The sequence below is a fragment of the Aspergillus lucknowensis genome, assembly GCF_044049455.1.
Source record: "Aspergillus lucknowensis strain CBS 449.75 chromosome Unknown BJX67scaffold_20, whole genome shotgun sequence".
In the NCBI taxonomy this organism is placed as follows: domain Eukaryota; kingdom Fungi; phylum Ascomycota; class Eurotiomycetes; order Eurotiales; family Aspergillaceae; genus Aspergillus; species Aspergillus lucknowensis.
The window spans coordinates 128468-145244 of record NW_027263564.1 but is presented as its reverse complement, the minus strand read 5'-3'; the positions used below and the strand labels follow the sequence as shown (position 1 = coordinate 145244).

At 50.7% G+C, this 16777-nt stretch overlaps 5 protein-coding genes across 5 annotated transcripts; 3 read left to right on the top strand and 2 right to left on the bottom strand.

Annotated features, from left to right (window-relative positions):
- The first annotated feature begins 909 nt into the window (after positions 1 to 909).
- BJX67DRAFT_106291 (HNH endonuclease signature motif containing protein) lies at positions 910 to 2696 on the top strand. Its single transcript, XM_071024249.1, has 2 exons — positions 910 to 918; positions 973 to 2696. The coding sequence occupies exon 2, from the start codon at positions 1230 to 1232 to the stop codon at positions 2472 to 2474; it is 1245 nt and encodes a 414-aa protein (XP_070886149.1). The 5' UTR covers positions 910 to 918; positions 973 to 1229; the 3' UTR covers positions 2475 to 2696.
- A 2967-nt stretch (positions 2697 to 5663) lies between these two features.
- On the bottom strand, positions 5664 to 9260 carry pldA (putative phospholipase PldA). The gene is made up of 8 exons (XM_071029111.1): positions 8706 to 9260; positions 8259 to 8650; positions 8056 to 8208; positions 7377 to 7998; positions 7048 to 7308; positions 6536 to 6996; positions 5934 to 6482; positions 5664 to 5864 (listed from the first exon to the last, which is right to left on the bottom strand). Exons 1-8 carry the CDS (start codon positions 8752 to 8754, stop codon positions 5850 to 5852), a joined length of 2502 nt encoding a protein of 833 aa, XP_070886148.1. The 5' UTR covers positions 8755 to 9260; the 3' UTR covers positions 5664 to 5849.
- Positions 9261 to 11142, top strand: BJX67DRAFT_353250 (DUF890 domain protein). The gene is made up of 10 exons (XM_071029110.1): positions 9261 to 9403; positions 9456 to 9503; positions 9570 to 9645; positions 9679 to 9684; positions 9758 to 9861; positions 9911 to 9984; positions 10037 to 10169; positions 10218 to 10308; positions 10355 to 10618; positions 10674 to 11142. The coding sequence occupies exons 1-10, from the start codon at positions 9324 to 9326 to the stop codon at positions 11082 to 11084; spliced, it is 1287 nt and encodes a 428-aa protein (XP_070886147.1). The 5' UTR covers positions 9261 to 9323; the 3' UTR covers positions 11085 to 11142.
- Positions 11143 to 14509, bottom strand: BJX67DRAFT_353246 (uncharacterized protein). Its single transcript, XM_071029109.1, has 2 exons — positions 14360 to 14509; positions 11143 to 14295 (listed from the first exon to the last, which is right to left on the bottom strand). Exon 2 carries the CDS (start codon positions 14192 to 14194, stop codon positions 11240 to 11242), a length of 2955 nt encoding a protein of 984 aa, XP_070886146.1. The 5' UTR covers positions 14195 to 14295; positions 14360 to 14509; the 3' UTR covers positions 11143 to 11239.
- Positions 14510 to 15495: 986 nt separating this feature from the next.
- Positions 15496 to 16164, top strand: BJX67DRAFT_381186 (glutathione S-transferase family protein; the record flags this gene model as incomplete). The annotated part of the gene is made up of 1 exon (XM_071032974.1): positions 15496 to 16164. The coding sequence occupies one exon, from the start codon at positions 15496 to 15498 to the stop codon at positions 16162 to 16164; it is 669 nt and encodes a 222-aa protein (XP_070886145.1).
- Between the last annotated feature and the right edge of the window lie 613 nt (positions 16165 to 16777).

Below are 16777 nucleotides of genomic sequence, written 5' to 3'. Positions count from 1 at the left end.
CGGCTCCTCTAGCTCCTTTTGATTGCGAACCTGGACAAATCTCCGCAAAGGATCGACCGCGATCAGCTCAAGGATGGAAGAAAAGAGCGAGACATCATCACTATGAGATGGGGACAGGGGATCGGCTGACCAAAAATCCAGCTCGCCTTCTCTGGACCAAGTCCTTCTTGAATCGGTCTGTAATTTTTCGACATGTATGCAGTAGTTGAGAACCGTCATTTGGCATGTTTTCCGGGAACCTCGATTGCTGACATTCCAGAGCATTCTCGGCCTTCTGCAGGGTTGGAGCTTAAGGGCCCCCTGCAGGTCTGCCTCTTGAATGTGGATCATATCTGCTTGAAGGAGAATAATTGTTCCTCGGAGCATGCATCGTGTGGATTTGTGGGTGGGGCGAAACGGTGTAGCATGAAGACGAGGAGGGGAGTAATTGCTTTTGAATGGGAGCGGCTCCTGACTGGACGATGCAGATCGAGAGTGCGCTCGACGGGGAATGAATTCCGACAACTGAGAAGCCAGACCGATGATCGTGGGGTGGAGCTCGATGCGCCCCAAGAGGAGCTGGATTTTGGTTCCGCTGAACTTGGAAAAGGGCGAAATTCGCAAACCCCTCTGAGCTTCAGAACCATCGAATCCACCCAATAATTCCAATCGTCATCAACTCTTGCCTGGGCCTGTCTTGTCGTCTGTGGTGATGGCGAATTCCTTTCCCCAGCCTCGTGTGCCTATTTAGGAAAGGTGTACACGTGCCGCTTGGCATTATTGCCGTGTTGGACAGCTTTGTGAGGAAGCAGCACCCGGATGTGTCTCCAGGAAGGTGGCCCCCAAGACTGATCTTATCTCAACTTGTATGATTGACGGCCGACTGATATGCCCGGAAAGACTTTGGCGAGCCTAATTCGGAGGAGGGCTTCCTCCTAGGTACGTTCTATGTATCGAAGATCCGGGACACCGCAGACTGACTTCTCAAACAAGACATCTTCAAGCGTAAATCACGGGCTGTGTCCTGGTTGGCTCGGAATTATTTCGCCTTGGTTTCGTGAAGAAGGTTTTTCTTTGTTGACTCAAAGGCTGTGAGTGACTCAAGGGCTGTGGGTGACTTAAAATCATAACTTCGGCGTCCCCTCATTCCATTATTGGAATATCCAGTTTCGTGAAGCAAGTCGCACTTCTTTTGAAACACCCAAGCCATCAACCTGCGCTAGTATAGTGCCTCGCGTCAGCCCGCAAAGATGTCTGCGTTTGACGACCTTCCCCCTCTCATCATCCCAAAGAAGCGCCGTGCCGAAGAAATCGAATCCCTCCGAAAAGAGGTAGAGGAGGTTGAAAGACAAAAGGAAAATGCCCATAAGAGGTGTAAGCCTCACGGAGGATTCAACGCGGAGTATTGGGCCGCAGCCACAGAGGTAGAAGAAGCAATTGTGCGAAAGGCATCTCTAATGTCAGAGATTTGTCTCTCAGAGTACAAGGGATCGGCCGCAGACTGGGAGCGTACGGAAGAAGCACGTAATCTCTTTGAGACGATGCGCGTCCACGGGAGGCGAGTAGCCTCATACTCGAAGCACAGGGAGGAACTTTCACTGTCGAAGCCACAGAGGCCGCTACGGGCGGCATTCATGAAATTCTGGACGAGCAGCAAGTCAGGTCTCGGTATTATCACCAGGGCCGGCCCTCGCAACTCGAAGATGCAGTTGGATTTCAGGGAGGAAATGCTCAGAGACTACGAAAGCCTAGATGAGCACGGCAACGCGTGGTGCCCAGTTCTTGGGGGTTATCTAAGTCCTCAGCTGGTCACGGCGTCTCATCTCTTCCCGTATAAAGCCGGACAGGATGCCATGGATGCCATTTTTGGGCGTATACGGCCAGCTGAATTGTTTTCGTCCAGAAACGGCCTTATCCTATCTGCAGCCGTCGAGAAGTGTTTTGACTCCGGCGTAATCGTCATTGTCCCAGACCTCCCGGAGAGACCGACGAAGAGCATGCTGGAGTGTTGGGTGAATAAGGAGGTCCGTGATTACAAATTACGAATAATCGATAGAACGTGGGCTCACATGGAGCATTTTGTTGACGGGAAGAGAAAATGGAAAGACTTGGATGGCAAAAAGCTTGAGTTCAAGGGTTCTTTCCGTCCTGAAGCGCGATACGTGTATTTTCACTATTGCCAACAAATCCTACGCCGAAGCTGGAGGGCTGGCCCTTCACGGGCAGCATTATCACTCCAAGACGAGATCGGGAAGCCCTTCTGGGGCACCCCTGGGAAATACATCCGAAAGAACATGCTGAGGGCACTAATGGAAGAGGTTGGGCACGAGGCAGATGACCTTCTACTTGGTGCAAAGGGAAGTGGAGGGGACTCAGAGCTCCTCACGAACGTGGTAGCAGATCAAGTCGTGGCCCAACGGAAGGAGGAAGAAAAGGAAGACGAAGACGATGATAGTGAAGAGGCAGACGAGCTCGATGATTGGGAAGAATGCTAGTTTGGGAGAGGATGAGATACGCGGGTTTATGGCAAGTTCATATCTGCAAAGAAAAGGTTCCAGGCCTCTCGATGATCGATGATGGAACTTTAGAAATGAGTACTATGGTGTACCGGTATTCTTAGAACAGCATTTTCATGACACAAGCGCTCCTCAGCGGAGTCGGTGAGTTGATCCTTCACCGATGATCAATTCTCGGTCAACGCAACAATAAATAACCCTGCGTACTTTTTTTAATAATCCCTTCTCGTCCGCGGAATTGGTCGGGCTCTAGCTTGATGCAGGAGCAGCTTTATTTCCCACACAGACCCCCCGATCTGCACGCCAAAGGCGACCCAGCTCCAGAGCCCTGGGACGTTGGGAGGCCACCGATTTTCTCGATCCTTCTCATGGAAACCGCGCGATCAATTGATCCTTCGCAGATCCGGCAAAAGAAAAACGTGCCTTTTCTGAGTTCGTTGGGCTTTCTCGAATCGGAATGGGAGCCTTCGATCGAAGCCACGCCAACCTGGTCGCTCCCCAAGGTAAATTCAACGCGAAACTCTTATTATTGCATGTCTTTCTCCATCCCCCGAAGCCTTTACCCACCGGGCAGGCCCACTGAAGATATATCATTTATAGTTCCTGGGCGTCTCGACTTTTCCTCCGAATGGGACTTTGCGATCCTGGATCCATCCATCCTCATTCTGTCGCACCCTTCAATCCTCCCCCCAACTCAAACGGTTCGAACCTTCGTCAACCACCCTCGCAATCTGGCAAGTCAAGTTCGCTCTGATGATTATTTTCCCCGGTGACTTTCAAGTCTTAATACGCTTTTGTTTCTCGTCGCTCTACTCGCTCAATGGCCCGAGAATAGTCGGGTACTTGCATCATCGATTCTTATCCGCGAAAGAACATCTCTCTGCAGCAAGCCCTGCTCCTGGGCGGGACTCGTACGGCTGCTGGGATACCTGCGGTTGAACATCTGCTTTGGTATGCCAATGTACCCATTGAATCCTTGCCAGTCGACCCTGAGAGCTCGCCCTATATAATGGAGCCCCAGTCCAACGCTCTCATCATTGACAACAGCAACGACAGCTTTTCGTGTTTGCTCAGCTTCCTTGCATACATTCTACCCTCCTTCCTGACTTCTTAAGAACCATTCGCTGCCTACACTGTTTTTTTCTGATCGGGAAAGGATCCCGCACAACTGAACCTCGTCCCGTCTTGTTTCACTTTCCCTTGCTCCCTGACCTGAGACTCTTGCCGGCTGGTATTTTCAGCGACCTCGAACCGAGTTAATCGTTCAACACTTCACCTGGGCTTTTGACGATAGCAGGGTCTCTCTTAAGTCTGTGTCTCAACGAGGTATTTGGACTTTGGCCAGCAGCGCCAGAAATCTGAGAGCTGATCGTACCAGGTATCCTGGCTAGCATCACAATGGCCAATCAGTGCTCCGGCCATGTATTCGCCATTGTCCAGGCCACCAATGGAAATATCCTTACATGGCGGTGCTCCGACTGCAACTCCGGACCTTGGGTTGCTATCTGGCGCTGCAAGATCTGTGGCCACTGCCGCTGCAATGCCTGCCACACCGCTAAAGCCTAAGTAACAGTTACATTTGATTGCCACCCGGTACGATTTGGTATGAGGATCAATAAGCTTTGTCCTCTTTCAACCTTGGCCTGCGCGCATTTTGCGCCTTTGTACGAGCTTGAAGCCGTGAGCTGACTTCTGACTTCCTCACTTAGATCGGCTCCAGATTTTCTGGAACGACCCGTCCCAGCCGCAACAGTCTCTCGGCGTCAATATCCACAGCCCCGGCTGCGTGCCGGTGGCTTGTTTTCTCTTTTTCTTCCTTCGTCCAAACTCAGTTACGAATATGTTTCCCGGAACCTCACCTCATTTCAACGAATCAGCTTTTGCAGGAGCTGTCGGCCATTGACGACACTTCAATCGGATCTTGTAGATCGCAGCCTGTTTGGAATCCAGGTCTCTGCTGGCTTTGATCATGACGATTACAGCAATGGAGCCGGAGCCGATACTTTGGCTAGCAAGACACCAAATTTGCAGGCGGCCACGACAAAAGCAAAATCAGGGAGAAAAGTAATCGACAGCTCTTTTCTTTTGCCTTTATTCTTCCCACTTGTCCTTCTCTTCCTTGGCGCTCCTCCACGGCCAAGTATAATTCTTTTAATGGAACACTCACGGCCGACTATGCGATAACATCCACGAGAATTCGCTTTCCTGTTGCAGACAAAGCATTATCATGGTGTTCAAGGATTGGGAACAAAAGCAAAACTCTATTTCGGTCTCTAACTTCAAGCCTATTTCTTGGTTTTTTCTTGTTGAGCATCCTTGCCTCTCCTCAGTCTGCCCACTGTCTTTCCTTTCATTAATTGGCGGATCAACTGTGCTCCTTCTTGCATCGCATTATGAAGCGTGGATTGTGACACCTATCCATAGACTGGTTACAGCTCTTCTCTCATCTTCGATAGAACAAGGTCAACATTACTGCGGCGACGCAACACTAAGATCACCAAGCCTTCTTCTTCTTTTGTCCAAAGTAATAGGTTACTAACTATCACTGCGTTTCGCAGTGATAGGATATCCCCCATCTCTTATTGAGAGAGCAATTATAGTAGAAATGCTCTTGAAACGATATTCGACCGGCATCGGTCAGTGAAGCCACGCGACGCTCGGCTTCTCCCGTCTGTGATAGTTAGTCATCTAGGTATGCTCCAGGTCTGCTCTACCAGCGCCGCATTCGGTTATGACTGGGGCACCTGACCTTCCCATTCCGCGGTAAAGTTACACGATAAGTTAAGGAGGGCAGAATTCGGTCATTGCTCCCTCCCACAGCGCATCACCATGCCCGACCGAGGACAATAATGGGATTCAGAACCCACCTTTCGTGGGCAGAACGTCACATGCCCGTGTCCCTGGATTGCTACCTGGTCACCTGCTCGGCCGTAGCTGCGAAGCGGAGGAGGGAAGGGAAGGAATGGGAGGTGGTACGATGCAGAGCGCCGTGATACGCGTGATGCTTTTCTTTTCTGCGGCCAATGTCGTTATGGGATTTGGGAGACATTGAGCAGGTAGGATTCCTTCATCCTTGATCCTTGTGTGCTGGGTTGGGCTTGAATGCCTTGCGGTGGCGTAGGGGGAGGGTCCAACTTGTGGGAGGTGGAGTTTTGTTGGGATTGGAGATGTCATAAAGTCAGTGTGCATTGTTCCTAAATTTGTTTATGATGCATGGTGCGAGGCAGGATTAAAGTACAAAAAACAAAGAAACAGGCAAAAAAAGAAAGAAAAGAAAGTTTACAAAGTCGCGATCATTGATAGAACATCGTGCTCGGAAAAGTAATCCGAGCGATTCTACATTCGGATATTAAGTTACGTGTAGATGCTCTAGATTATGGCACATCATTAGTATTGCAAGGAAGCATGAGGGATATGGTCGGTCAGAGGGAAACTAACCTCCGTATACTGGTTAACTTGCAGACCTGACTCCGCCATTTCGGCGTCCTTAAGGAAGTCCAGAGGCATCCAGACGAGATGACCCTTGATCTTACTGAGCTTTTCGCGGACTTCCTTGACAGGTATGAACGGATCGTAAATGTGGCCGAGCTTGTAGCCATCTTGAGTGCGGTATTTGTCGTATTCTTTGAAGGTTCGGACATTGTCGTCTGGGTCGGCCCTGAAAAGCTGCCGGTAGATGTCGGTGTTGACGGTAGCTTGCCCAGTCCACCTACTCCAGAGCTCGTCATTCATGGGGTCTTTGACAAACTCGTTCTCGGGCCCTTCAAGGATCTCGTTCATGCACATTGTCGGCGGCTGTGCGTTTGGATGCTTCGAGGCATCATAGTCCTGCGCTGGGAGGAGGCCAAGGTGTTCCCGCCATAACTGCCGTCGGAGTGTTGCAGCGAACCGGGCTGCCTTATAGGGCCTTCCATCCATTGTGCTCTCGATCAAGTCCTGATCTTCAACAACAATGGCGAGCTCGCTGTCGTGGTATCCGAGTTGGGACTGGGAGCGTTAGTTTGCATATTCCTAGAGGAAGCGGTAAGAAAGTCCCTTACTCGATCGTTGATATTGGCACTGCCGCAGATTGCTACCCGATCATCGACAATGCAGACCTTACCGTGCACATACAGCTCTTCTTGGATGAAGTTATCCTTTTCCGCCTCGGGGTCGCCCTCCCAGACTTCGTCCGACAGGCTGCCACCGTTGAGCATTGTGAGGTGAGCGAGAGAGTCCTTGCTTGCTGTAGTAGGCCAGGACTCGCGAGCCTTGTTCCGTTCCTCGTATTTCTGTAATCTGGCGATCCGCTCATCTTTTTCCTTCTGCGTGTCCTCATAGCCAACTTCGTGCTTATCACCTTCCTTGCCAATGGCTGGGTGGATACTCTCGCTCAGAAGAGTTTCTGCAACTCCCCGTTGGATATCATGGAAATTTACCCCTGCTTCCTTCTCCAGCTCCTCGAGCGCGGGTGTCTTATTGATCCGATCATAAGCCCGTAAATTAAAGACGAAGACGTGATCTACAGTTATTAGCTATTGCTCTCTAAACGAAAAGCCATGTCCCAGCTCACCTTTAGGATCGACCCCCTGGGCCGAGATCTGGCCGAAAATGGAATGCTCTCCGCGGTTGATTGACTTATACTGATAATCCATTATAGCACGGGTGCCTGTAGCTTCTTTTTGTCGGAGGTCTCCCGCGAACCCGGGGATGGCAGGCATCACAATGATGACTCGAAACTTTCTTCCTTCTTTGCCAGCTCGGACGCAGGCATCGACGATCGAGCTGCCAATTGTATTGAGGATGGGCGTTTGTTGGTTACCTGTGGCAGTAACTGGGGCATCTCAGTAGGGTTGCACTAACCGGTAGGACTATCACGCAAAAAGAGAGAGGAAGGCTTACTGAAGAACTGGTTCTCAATGTAGACGAAATGCTCGGCTTTAGTGATGAGCTCCTTGTAAGCATTCTGAATGCTGTGTTCGACGAGGATTCCGCTGCTCCAATCAGCACTACTGCGTACGATCTGTGCTGGGCAAGATCCTTGATGGCCACGGTGTTTGGTGCTTAGAGGCGAAAAGGGATGCTGCACGTAGTCCCCGGCAGGATATTTAGGACGCTGCACACCAACAAGATCCTCGTTCTCTCCGGTACGACCTTCGAGTACAAGCCAATCAACACCTTTGTCTCGCTTATACTTGTCACGCTTGATAAAGTTCCACCGGAGGACAAAGTGCTCAGCGATGTCATAGACACAGTCTCCAATCACACCCATAGCAACGTCATGCCATGGCATCCGGCCGTACTCTGCTTTACTAAGTTCATTCGCCTGCCACTCGCCCACGCTCTGGAAGTCCATTATGCGGTTGTTGTTGAAGTCTTGCCCGGGAAAGATCTCCATTCTGAGGTTTGACGGATGGACATCAGACAGCTGATGCTGGTTTGTATCCCACCTTCCGAAGCATAGGTCAATGCCTCCTATGAATGCCAGTTCATAGTCAATGACAATGAACTTTTCGTGATGGGCCTTGGACAGTGAGCAACTCAGTCTGACTAGATCTTAGGCTGCGAACGCCGAGCTTACCCAGTATAGCGTCATATCCGCAGCATTTTCGAATATATTATGATCTGGATGACGAAGAATGCTGATGTTGCCGGAGCCAGGACTTCCCTCGGGGCAGAGAGCCCGCAGAGCATGCTTTGTATGGGCCGAATTGCATGTTAGTGCTTGATTCACCTGCCCTCAATTAGCAGCTTCTTCGGGAGAAGTATATCGAGATAGCTGACCTCCTTATATACAATCACGTAGATTTTCACACCAGCCTCGGCCTTGCGCTTGAGGACCTGATCCAATCGGAACTCCTGCGCTTCCAGAGGAGGTCTCCGTAGAAACAGCTCTGGGGAAAGCCACCAGTCTTCGATATAGATCACTTCCTTCGCTTGCTCGAGAGCTACGGAAACAGCCCAAAGGTAGTCAAGAGCATCGACGTACCATTTGACTTTGTTTCCGTCGCGAACAGGGGCGAAGGACCCGAACCGATTGGACTCGCAGATGGCTGTCCTCTTTTTGTCCGTCTCTTTTTCATGTGCCTCATCGTGACGGTGGTTCGGGTTCACAATGTTGAAGAACTTGCCGACTCTGTGTTTGAGGTGGTGTGCTTTCTCACCGATCTGGGTGTCTATGTGGTCTCATTCGTTAGCACATATCAAACTTGGAAAGGCTCGGCAATTGACCTTTCAAATGGTCCTCCAACTGGCCAATCTTCTCCTTGAAATGAGCCATGGTTAGCAGCAGACAGGGCGACGCTGTGCTAGTGTAGTGTGTCTTGCTTTTGATAGCATGGATGGAAAGATGAGAGCGAGAGGGAACAAATGTAATTGATCACCACGGAGGAAACGCGTGGAGGACGAATGGCATGACATCATCATCGAACCGTCTGTAGAGTCTGAGTGAGTCTTCTCTCTCAACACTCTCGCCGGAGCGACCCATCAACGTCACCCCTTGCCTTGCCGCATCGACTCTCCTCTAACTGGACAAGTATCTTTCACTCCCCCAAAAGTCGATCTTGGCATCTTTCCCTGGAAGGGAGAGATCTGTGCGTAGGGCTGGTGTTGATGCTTGTAACCGGTTGGTGAGAGTCTCCAATTACTGGTTCCTGGAAACCTCCACAATTCCCCACCTCACGTCAAGAAAAAGCTGTGGCGGATCAGACTCCGGTTCGAGAGAGGCGTCCATTACCAACCCCCCAAACAAGGATTCTCGTCATGAGTACAATCTCCTAAACCGACGAGTCCTCCCTTTTGTCGAGATTGAGCCCATTAACACGGCCCATTTCTAAATCGTGTGACACCATGAGCACGCGTCGTGACCTCTACAAAGACGGCGTCGATTTCACTACTCTCGCGCTCCATTCGCCGGATTTCGCTAAATTGTATGATCGTCTCCCTCTGTTTGGGGTGATCTTATGACTAAAATTAGAACAGCTTGAAACAAAACAACCAATTGGATTTTACGGACCCTCATGCTATGAGGTAAAGAATGGCGAGACTCGATTGATTGACCCAAGCTGCCTCATCAACTGACAGTTAATATTCCAGACAATTGACCGTGAGCCTTTTGCAACGGGACTTTAATTTGAAGGTCGACATTCCGGATTCTCGATTGTGCCCTCCCGTAAGTCTAAACTTTGACCTAATCGCATGAATGGCGCCTAATGGTATCGTCACTAGGTGCCTAACAGGTGAATTGAGCTGTTGAGGTTTTGAATCTTGCTCCTACTCATGCCAACAGGTTGAATTATATCCTATGGCTGCAAGATCTTTTAGACACTACTGGAGATGAATACCGAGATGCCTATGATCCTGATAGGATCGTCACCGGCCTAGACATGTACTCTTCCTGAAAAGGTTTCTGTGGAGAAAGCCTCTAATCTCAACAGTGGGACAGGATGCTGCAGCATATACCCTCTTCTGGGAGTTGCCACGAGACCAAATTGGAATTTCATTGCGACGGGTGAGGCGAGATACATCACCAAAGATTGACGGGCGACGCTAATGGGACGAAGATATTGATGATGAGAACATCAAGACCTCCCTACATACAATCAAGGAGAATGGGTTGGAATCGCGCATTCGGATCGTGAAGACTAATCCCGCCGACGAATTGCTTCCACTCGAAACCATACTGGGCGTGGAACGGTATATCTACTATCCCATATGTGTGCGCCGTTAGATTAACATTTGAAGGCTCGACTTCACGATGTCCAACCCCCCGTTTTACTCCTCCCGAGACGAAATGCTCCAATCTGCTCAGGAAAAGGAGCGACCTCCCTTTTCGGTATGTCCTCGAACCTCATATGTGCGCTCGCCAACTAAAGTTCCAGGCCTGCACGGGTGCAGAGGTCGAAATGGTGACTGCTGGCGGAGAGGTGTCCTTTGTACACCGCATCATAGACGAGAGCCTCCAACTCCGAGAAAAAGTTCACTGGTACACATCAATGCTCGGAAAGCTGAGTAGCGTTTCTGTGCTCGTGGAGAGACTCATTGAACTTGGGAACCATAACTATGCGGTTGCAGAGTTTGTCCAGGGCAGCAAGACTCGGCGATGGGCTATGGCATGGTCATGGGGAGATCTTCGGCCAACTGTGGTATGTTTCGGTGTTTCTACCTATCTCTACGTGTCTATTTTTGACTATATAATAGAGCGTGGCACGCGGTATATCGGGCTTCCCAAAACACCTTCTCCCCTTTCCCTCGGAGTACACATTCGAACTTCTCAACAGCTCCATCGATAATGTAGCCACAATCGTTGATAAAGAGCTGTCATCACTCCATATCCACTGGACCTGGCGCAAAAACCTCGCTATGGGGGTAGGCTTTGCGCCTGAAAACGTTTGGTCTCGCCAGTATAGGAGAAAGATAAGACACTCTGATACTGAAGTAAAACCGGATATAGATGGGAGCAAAGCAGAACTGGGCTTCAAGGTGCAGCTGAGGATGGACCCCATTGAGGAGAAGACGGTGCGGGTTATAGTGCGGTGGCTTAAGGGAACAGATTCTGTCTTGTTTGAGAGTTTCTGTGGGATGATTAAGCGGAAGCTTGAGGGACGATAGTTAGAGGTCTATTCAAAATCTTAATATGGGTGCTTCACCAGACGAATAAATACATGAATGTCCTTAGATGGTACGGTATCAAATCACGGAATAAATGAGAATATAGGCAGTCGAATTGACAGCTCATGAAATCTTAGTCTGGGAACCTCTGAGGTTTACCTCCCACCAACCTCGCCCTGCAACTCCTTTAATCTCTCCCACCCCTCTGTATCCTCCCAGAACTCCTTTCCCTTTCCCATTATCCCCCTAACGGCACTCCTGGCCTTGAATCTCCAATCCTTCGCAACGAGCTCCGGCTCCCCTTCTCCCTCTGCAGCTTCGAAGCCCTCCTTGTCCATAGGTCCGTACTTCGCATAGCCATTCCGAACCAATCTCTCCGTCGCAGCCACAATCTCCATCCATCTCTTTTCATCGCCCATTTGGAACGCGCCTTGAGTGGAAGATGCAACCGTAGCGCGCCAGGCTTTCTCATGGGCCTCGAGGGCCTTGGACGGACGCTCGCGGAATCGTTCAACGGTGGCGACGAGGAGCCATAGCGGCGCCGAGTGCGTGATCAGCGGGACGACAGAGGTCTCGATTAGGGAGAGGATGGAGCCCGCTATCGTACCGCTGCGGACGACCTGTTCAGGTTTCCACCCCGCTGAACTGGAATCGGGGGCGACTTCGATAAGGAGGTCATTGTAATCATATGCGGTAACTAAATGATCGACCAGCATTCCCAGAATAGGGATATCGATGGCCTTTTCGCCCTTCTTTGGACCGAGGAGTTCGATGACTTTGCGTTGGGCGGTGATAACATCGCGGAACGGGGTGTAGGGCGGTGGTATCGAGGCGGAAACTGTGAGGAGATTGTCCCAGATTCGGGAGTCGGTGTTTTTCAGCTGTGCGGCGCGGTGCAGGGCGGCGATTGCTTCGCGTTTGCGTTTGTAGGGGTCCTCGGGGGCTTGTTCGACTGCATCGTCTTCCTCATCCGCGGCTGGTTCGGGCGGTTGCGGCTGTTGTCGTTCTTGTTCTAGTTGTTCGTCTAACTCTGATGGTTCAGATGTTCGGAGCATAGCCGCGGCGAGGTTACTCCATGCTTCGGCATCGGTGTCTTCGAGTTGGACGGTGCGTGTGAAGGATTCGATTGCTTCGTCCCAGCGTTTGAGCTCGAGTTGGACGCATCCGAGAGCGAACCAGGCGCCATGATTAAGACGGTTGATATGGAGACTCTTTTGGTAGGCGTCTGCGGCTTTTTCCAAAGCAGGCGGCTTCAGGGTCAGGAAGTGCCGTGCTAGCGAACGCTGAGCACGAGCATATCGTCTGTTGGAAACTTCCCACGCCCTTTCGTAATGGGTAAGATCGGATTCGAGGTCACCTAGAATACAGAACAGGCGGGGAGCATCGGCGGGAAGAGGGAGGAGTTCGGGACCTTCGAACTTCTCATTCTCGTCCTCGGGATCTAGCCCTGTTGGTTGGTAAAGCTGTTTGCGGATGATGAGTTTGGCCTTGTCTTCTTTCTCAGTAGCAGCATAGCAGAGTGCGACCTCGGCCCATAATTGCAGACGTTCGTAGATGTCAAGGGCGGTCCGTAAGCCGCCGAGATTTACCCATCTGTTCGCTAGTTCGGATTCGAGGTCCCAGCGTGTAGAGAAGCTTAGCAGCCAAATGTATCTTAGTCTGTCCGACGCAGATGCAGACTCTTCCTTCTCGGGTCTTGGAAGGAAGGTAGACGGTTCTTGTGGAGCTTCGCTTAATTGGGTGTCTTGAGTGGCTGTATCGGCTAGAACCTGGTCCACCAGAGCTTGCATCTGTAGAACAGACCGTTCTACGGTCCTGGATCGATAGCCTTCTATCCGGCTCCGCAAGAGCAGACCCTGGGTGTAAATTTGCCAGTTAGAGCTACCACCGTCGAGGACGCGAGTAGCGTAAGGCGCGGTCTCCTCACGAGTGAGTCCATTTTCAGGTGTTGTATTGGTGATTGCGGCGGCGAATGCTAGAAGGATAGCGGAATCCACTGGATCAAGCATTGGTTGATCCGCTGGGTCAAGTGATGCCAACGCTGGCGGCAGGGTAGACTCGTCTTGTACCGACACTGCCTTTCCTTGCGACTGTTCCCCGTCCGGTTTGGTGAAAGAGATAGCCTCCAGCAATGTATCGTCGTTGAGATCCAATTTCTTCGGCGCAACTGCCTCGCCATTGACCTTATCTGGGGCCCCAGAGTCATTTGGTTTGCCTGTGTCCTCGGCGCTCGTTGCTAAAATAACAAGCTGGCTGATATCCCTATCCTGGAATTTTGTCCGCTTTCCTAACCTGCCAGTAAGGGCAAACTGAAAATTCCGCTCTGAAGCGGCCTGTTCAAGGTCTGCTCTCGCCTTAGCGTCAAAGCCGTGGTGAACATGGACCGTCGCGCGTTCAAGTAGGAACTTTCCCTTTTCCTGTCCGGGAGTTTTGTCGACTAGCACACGCTTACCTATGGCCTCTAGGTCGTTATAAATGGCATCCTGTAGCGTACTCGTAACCTCAGATAGCATCTTCTGGTGGAGGAAATTGACGCGCATCCTCGCAGTCCTTGCCAGTAAAGGACCATTCGCAGCCGTAACATCCGCATCCATGAGAATAGCCCTAGCTACCGCAAAAAGTTCCACGTTCGGCGTTAGCTTATACACCGCCACCCCATCCATCGAGAGATCCCGAATGATTTTATCGCGAAGCGCACGGAGAGCGGTATTCGAGCGTAATAGTGAAGGCACAATAACGTCTGTGGGCCTGAACTCCAGCGGAGGGCCGGTCACATTGGACTGTAGAAACGCGAAAAGAGCAGCAAGGCCAATGTAGAGCAATTGCGACTTCTGCTGCTCGGAACTCAACCCGCCGATAGGTGCAGAAATCACTGCTTTTGTTTTCTCCGACACAAACTGGGTATACGAAATCTCCCCACAGGATACTCGATCGAGCGACCTCCCATCTGCTGGGTTGTAACCGAATATTTCCCTTGCGAGCGGTAGCTCGAGGAGAGGTTTTATCTCGCCATCTTCCGGCCGAATTGGGTCGTATTGGTCCTTTAAGGATGTCTCGTCGAACAATGTGTTTAGAGAAGCGGGATGATTCGGACCTAAGGAAGCAGCCATGCTGAAGAATGTAGTGGCGCAAAGCCAGAGGTTATAGAGAACGGCGGGTCGATAACGACTCGGAAACTGGGTATAGTTGAAACAATGGAAGCACGTTATGTCTGTATGCTGGGAGGTTCGAATGAGTCTCCTGCGCTCGATCAACATGGGCGAGGCATATCATACCTAGAAACCCGAAAAATTATGAGCTCGTTCAGAAGCCTGCCAAAGGCACTGGTAGTATAAAGAGAGATTGGCAGTCAGAAAGGACGAAAGAGTAGCTGGATGAGGGGCACCAATTTTGGGTCAACCCCACTGGAGGCTTTTTTTTTTTTTGGCGTTCCGCGGCCTTATCGATAAGGCCGCAGCTCTAAAAACACCCAAGCCCCATGCACATAAGTGAAAGAACTCCAAGATGAAATGATAATCGCGACGGGAGCGCGACCAGCTCGACAGCAGAGGAGAACCACGGGCGACTCAGCGGCCTGGCCGGGGCGGAACTCTCGTTACTGTATCGGGGAAACTTCGAATGCGGCGGGTGTCAGATTGAACGGGATGGGTGAACATGAACAGGAGCAGACCTGGGTACAAGTGCGAGAAACTGACAAAAATCAACGAACTCACTCGAGGCTCTGATGAGCCCGAAGACCAAGGAGCAGAAACAAGCAATACTACGCCCGATGGATTATTCGATAATGTATTCAACTTCGATACGCCGCGAGATCAACTTCACGGCTTCGTTGAAGCGGGATTTCAGCGTCACTATTTTGTGGGACGGCTTGGACTGTTGACATCCTGTTATGTGAGCGCTGGCCTGCGGAGAGGCCATTATGCTGGGTGGAACATGACTTCCATTCCAGCACGCGTTGCTACATCAGGTCCCTCGAATAAGTTACTCACAAAGTTCTTGAAGCCCCGCGAAGCACACCCCAAAGCTGGACAACGTTTTCACCCTCTTCACCATCAGTTCCCACCCGTCTTCTTCCTCGTCAATCTCTCCGCTGGTGAGTGAATCGATCTTATGAGTCGCCAGTCATCAAACTTGACAAATGAGCTGACGGCGATTTTCGCCGAACCTCTGCTGAGTGAGCATGTCTGAGTCCGACTCAGCCTCGCCGAATCTCGGCGAGGACGCACTTTTTCCACGCAGTTGATATCAGAATTGCTCTACATGAGGCTATCAAGAATGAAGTATAAAACGGCACTGGTCCTACTGCATGTTCCGAATATGGCTCATCTCGTTCGAAACCCATTCATCAGCCTCGACTTTCATACATAACAACACTCCTACTGCGATCTCTCTTCTGTCGCCCAGCACTACGATGTCTCCCCAAGCAATTGTTTTGTACGGCCATGGCCCTTCCCCCAATCCCTGGAAAGTGGCATTGGTTCTCGAGGAGCTTGGATTGCCGTACGAGTGGAAGGAGCTTGACATCAAGCAGATCAAGGAAGAGCCTTTCACATTAATCAACCCAAACGGACGACTACCGGCAATTGAGGACCCGAACACGGGAATTGCTATCTGGGAGTCCGGCGCAATTCTGGAATATCTTGTCGAAACTTACGACAAGGAGCTCAAGATCAGCTTCGAGCACGGTTCGAAAGATTATTTTTTTGCCAAGCAGTGGCTGCATTTCCAGATGTCTGGCCAAGGGCCGTACTTTGGCCAATTTGCGTGGTTCACGCGCTACCACCCAGAGAAACTTCAGAGCGCCATTGATCGGTACCTCAACGAGATCCGCCGCGTATCGTCGGTTATGGATGGCGTCCTCAAGTCCCGCGAGTATCTCGTGGGTGGCAAATTCAGCTATGTCGATGCAGCGTTTCTTCCTTGGTTCGACAACGTTCCGTTGTTTACCGATATAATCGACTACAAGACGGAATACCCTGATCTATGGGCCTGGCTCGAGAGGATTCGTGCTCGCCCGGCACTTGCGATTGCCTTGAAAGATAGAGCAGAAGCGTTACTGCGTCTTCAGAAACAGAAATAAAACCTCATAATGGATTCCTTGGAGTTCATCTGTCTGTCGACCGGTACCATTACTCCGCCACCCGCCAATTTTTCACTTCTTTCCTTCGCTTCCTCAATTGCTCCTTCCTAATATGGTGAACATGAAGTCTATCGCAGGCCTTCTCGCAGGTATAAATATCCCTAGATAGACCATAGTTCGGTGCTCAGATTCTTCATCCTCTTTCTTCCTTCAGATTGCTCACCTCCAGGGCTCATACCATCGGTCGTGGCTGTGGTTGGTGTTGTGGCTGCGGAAGCACATCTATCCAGCAGGGTGTTGGGTATTTAGCCAGGAGTACTCGAAATTTTCTGCTTATCAAAATGAAAAGGCGTTCATTTGCATCCGGTGTTGCTGTTTACTGTACCAGTTCAAACATTAGGGCTCAGATGCCGACCAAAAGCGGTTAGCACAATTGTGTTACGTAATATACAAATTTAGTTAGCGGCCTTGGCGCGAAGTCGCGACAAACCGATCGAAGTTGCTCAACATCAGGTCAATTAGAACTTTCACGAGCAACCCTTTCTGGGAGTCCATTCCCACCTGATCCCATCCCCAATCGCTCTGTGTCGCGTCATATTCAATATATTTAACC